Here is a 4969-nt window from a genome sequence, read left to right on the forward strand (position 1 = left end):
AAGATATTTTATTTATTTTTAGTCCTTGTAAACTTATATATATATATTTTAATTTTAATTCCTATAAACCTAAACTTATGAAAATTATAAATGAAAAATTAAAATTTTATAAAAATAAAAATTAAAAAAATATTAACTTATAAAATTTTTTTAAAAATATTTTACATGAATCAAAGATAAAAAACATAAACATAAAAAAATTAAAATTAAAAGAATAAACTTAGACAAATAAAAAATAAAAAAAAAAACGTTAACTTAAAAAAATATTATGTCTGGATTTTATTACCGAAAATCGAAATAGGACAGTAGCGGTCTTTTCCTATCCGTCCCATCCGACTAATCACGTACTGTATTATATTTTATATTCTAAATTAGTCTGTTCAGTTCACGAGGAAGAGTCTAAAATCCAAGCCTTCAAATTAAACAACGTGTCTTAAGTCAGCAACACGAACGGCAAAGATCGAATTCTCCAAAGAAAAGCAAAAGCACTTTCCCCCGCCTTAACCCAAAAAACATTTCTTCTCTCCTCCGTCCCTCCACCCCTTTTCTTATTTATTTATGCGTTTTGTTTGATCACTCAGTGCTCTCAGTCTCACACACGCACTCCTCTAACGGCGGGCGAACGAGATGAATAGGAAAATGCAGAACGAGAAGCAGGACTTGGACTTGGTGATTTCTTCTTCTTCTCTGGACGACGATATCGACTTCATTCTCAGCCAGGACCTGTTTTGGTAAACGCCGTTTACACGTTTCGTTTCGTTTCATCTCTCCAAGCTTGTGCCTTTCTCACTCACTCACTCACTTTGGTTGGCTTTTTCGCAGCACACCGGATTACCTGACCCCTGATAACAAGTTTCCTGTGAAAGGCTTCGATAGCAACAGTGTCGACTTGGTAAGTGGTAACGTACATATTTCATTTTTACATTTATGTTCATATTTTTATATCTTTTTTTTTCATTTTCTTTTTCAGGAAGAGGAAGATGGCCCTTGCCCCAAGTCACCAGAGAAGAAGCCAAGTACTTCAAAAGGCAAGCGATGCCGAATGGGTAAGAATTAGACTAGTTACCGAAACTGTTCCACCCTGAGGAGTTTATTTCTTTTTATTTTTACCTTTTTTCCCCGGTGTTTACATTGAGTAGTTTCTTTTTTTTAATTGAATATCCTTAAAAAGTTACTGAAAATCCCTGAGGAGTTGGGTCTGTAGGTGATGAAAAAGAAAGAAAAAGACTTGAGTTTTAATCATATTTCTACCATTTTTATCCTGAGGAGTTTACTAAAACAAGTGTTGTTTGCTATTTTGTGAAGTTAAGTAATGCATGAAATTAGCAATATATTTTAATGCTTATCAGTGACCTAAATATGTTTTTTATGCTTGAAAGTGATTATTTATTTAGGAAATTTGAACTACTCATGTGCTAAATATATTTAACACTTTCTTAGGAAACCTGAGGAGTGTACTTTCACAAGTGTTGTTGTTTGCTACTATTTTGTTAAGTAACGCATGAATATCTATCTAAATTAGCAATATATTTGTAAAATGCTTATTAGTCATCTAAACAGTAAAGTTGTATGCTTGGGAGTTGAGAGTTATTATTTCTTTTAGGAAATAATAACGAATTTATTTTAAGCATTCTCTTGTAAAGTAATTGTGTTTTGAGTTTAATTTTGATACACTTTACCAAGTATGGCTCACAAAATAATTATTAACTTCAATAATTTTCAATTATATGTCAATTTATGCATTTTTAATCAAATTCTTTCCTCATGGTTGTCCTAGATGATGCTATCTCAGGAGATACTCTCAGTTCTACCTCCTCTGGTGATAATCAGCCAATTGTGGAACTTGGAAATGACTTTGTTGGAGAGTATATTACTGATAAGCCAAAGGCTCGAAACTATGTGTCTCGTTCTGCAGTTGCATTGCGTTGCAGGGTTATGCCTCCTCCTTGTATTAGAAACCCCTTTTTGAAATGCCTTTCAGAAAAGGAAATCGACCCTTTTGAAAGTCAAAGATCAAAATTTGCAGGTATAGTTAGATGTTTGACTTTGTTGGGTTTATTATTGGACTTGTAAACATTTGAGACATTTTATTACACCCTGAAGGAGTTCTCTATCGCTGACACATGATGCAATTTTCTAACTGTATATAAATATAATTGAAAACAATGCAGGCCTCTTCCCTGCACTTGTTGGTGGTGGTGGTGGTGGTGATTGTCTTTCACGCTACCGCAATGACTTTCATGAGATTGAGGTATTATGTTTGAAGAAGAAATTGAAACTTCCATGCCATGAGTTTTTTTGGATTTGTGTTGACTGGTTGCAGTTCAAAATTTTGGTTTTCACGTGCAACCAACTTTTCTTTGTTATCAGCAAATTGGTATAGGTCACTTCAGCAATGTTTTCAAAGTAATAAAGCGAATAGATGGTTGCTTGTATGCTGTGAAACACAGCACCAGGAAGTTGTGCAAGGAAACAGAAAGGTAGCATCTTCATACCTATGGATGTTATTTCCCCTCGTGTTTGCTTTAGCCACTTACACTGGCCTTTTAACAATATTATAGGGAAAAAGCCTTGATGGAAGTTCAAGCTTTGGCTGCCATAGGTTTCTATATTACATTTTTGTCTCTTGTTTTATTCTATAATGGCTTTTATATAATTTCTTTTAGTCTTATTGGCATTCTTGTTTTTCTAGGTTCCCATGAGAACATTGTGGGGTACTATTCTTCATGGTTTGAAAATGAACAACTGTATATTCAGATGGAGCTATGTGATCACAGCTTATCCATAAAAAATTGTCCATCATTAGTCACTGCAGGACATGAAATAGAAGCTTTGTATCAGGTGAGCTTCATTTCATGAATAATGACCATTTTTTATCTTGTATATACTTCATTACCCCGGCATCTAGGAGTCATTTCAGACTAACATCATATAGTAATAGCACCAAACATATTGTTTACACATAATGGAAGTCTCATACTATGTATCTGTACTGGTTTCATTATCCTTTAAAATTCCTACTTAAATTTGTCCCTAATCTGTTGTTTCTGTTCAGTGTTCATGTTTTCATTTGCGGTATAAATTTTGGGCAGGTTGCCAGTGCATTGCAATTTATCCATAAGAAGGGAATAGCTCATCTTGATGTTAAGCCTGAAAATATTTATGTGAAAAATGGTGTTTATAAGCTTGGTGATTTTGGATGTGCAACTCTACTTGATAATAGCCTTCCAATTGAGGAGGGTGATGCACATTATATGCCTCAGGAAATCCTTAATGAGAATTATGATCACCTTGACAAGGTTGATATCTTCTCCCTGGGAGCTTCTATGTTTGAGCTAATTAGCAGCTCGTGTTTGCCAGAACCAGAATCAGGAATTCAGTTCTTTAATCCTAAAGAGGGAAAGGTGCCATTCTTGCCAGGAGTTTCAGTGCAATTTCAAAACTTACTCACGGTACTTCTTTAAATTGCACTCAAAATGTTTTATTGATTCTTGAGGCACAGGATAGCAAGACATTCTATTTCTAATCAATAATGAATGCGTTGAAAATAATGTTGCTGTTGCTAGCACTGTTTGTGAGGCTCGATTTGGTTTGATGATTTATTCGAGTTTTTGGTGAATTCATTTAGGTCATGATGGACCCCGATCCGGTTAAGCGGCCTTCGGCTACAAAGTTGCTGAAGAGGGTCCTTGAAATGGCAAGAAATTGATGAGATCTGGTTGTTTATGTTTTGATGGGCCATCGTATGTGTAAGGGGGGAAAACGGCGTATAGTATAATGTAATGGCCAATTTGGTGACTTATGCTATTAAAGCATATTGGTGACTAGCTTGGATATATGCTATTAAAGCATATTTTTTTGAAGATGTATTTTTTGTATATGTGGTCCACATTTTCCCTCTACTTTGATGCAAGTACTGTAAATGCAATGGTCTCGCCTGACAATCTGCACTAGCACTACATTGTAAAGGATTATAGATTAAGGATATGTAAATGGTTATTTACAAAGGAGAAGCGATTGAAACCCATACTCATTTGACTTTATATCCGGTTGCATTTTTTTAATTCAAAGAATTCTACTTTATCTATTTATATCTGTTGCATTTTTTAAATTTCATTGAAATCGGTGAAGCTATAAATCTTGCCGATTTATGCAATTTATTTTGGTCAGGACATAATGAAGTGACACTTGGAGATGTTCTTGAAAATTAAAAAAGAAAAAGTTTGTTACAATTAGAGAAGAAAAATAGAGAAATGGAATAACCAATAGTGAGACTCAATAATTGAATTGTACTATAGCTGCTACTCCAACAGCCGAAATATAATTTTTTTAATAAGGATATATCCAATTAACAGTCGGAGACTAATTTTTTTTTGGCCTAAAAAATTATCAAAATAAATTGTCTCTTTCAACAAAAAGTTTGCAATACAAATAATAAACTCCCTGGAAAATGTTTAAGAAGCTTAGCTATTTAGTATTTACTAGCTATGTTGGACATAATTGGTATTCTACTCGTCAAGTTTTTATCATATTTGGTTTTATGAAAAAATTAAGGCATTATTCTTTATTAAATTGAATTTTATTTTAGTAACCTTTACAATTAAAAAATATTAATAAAAGTTGAGGTTGACTATCTAAGTAAAATTTTAATTTTAATTAAAAAAGATCACCAATAACACATAATATTATACATTTTTGTGTTTGACTTTATTTTATTTTTATACGAATATTTTAAGCAAAAGGATTTTTTAAAACTGGGATCTTGAAGAACACACCTATCATTCTCGGAATATGCTTTAGGAGTTTCAAAGAAAAGGTCAACAAAAAAAGTGTTAACCTAATCCCGCAAAAGGCATGCAAATCAAGTAGAAGGAGAAAGACATTGTATGTGTCTATGCAAAAGGAAATATGGTGACTTCAACAAGAGATATACGAGAAAGTGGAGATAAGTTATATGTTTTTATCACAT

The 4969-nt window shown here is 33.1% G+C and overlaps 1 protein-coding gene across 1 annotated transcript; it reads left to right on the plus strand.

The window, feature by feature from the left end:
• Positions 1-508: 508 nt before the first annotated feature.
• LOC114382053 (wee1-like protein kinase) lies at positions 509-4038 on the plus strand. The gene is made up of 10 exons (XM_028341284.1): positions 509-731; positions 823-892; positions 971-1046; positions 1778-2026; positions 2172-2251; positions 2371-2480; positions 2562-2602; positions 2693-2841; positions 3093-3452; positions 3629-4038. Exons 1-10 carry the CDS (start codon positions 628-630, stop codon positions 3707-3709), a joined length of 1320 nt encoding a protein of 439 aa, XP_028197085.1. The 5' UTR covers positions 509-627; the 3' UTR covers positions 3710-4038.
• The last annotated feature ends 931 nt before the right edge of the window (positions 4039-4969 follow it).

This window comes from Glycine soja, chromosome 13 (assembly GCF_004193775.1).
Source record: "Glycine soja cultivar W05 chromosome 13, ASM419377v2, whole genome shotgun sequence".
Taxonomy (NCBI): domain Eukaryota; kingdom Viridiplantae; phylum Streptophyta; class Magnoliopsida; order Fabales; family Fabaceae; genus Glycine; species Glycine soja.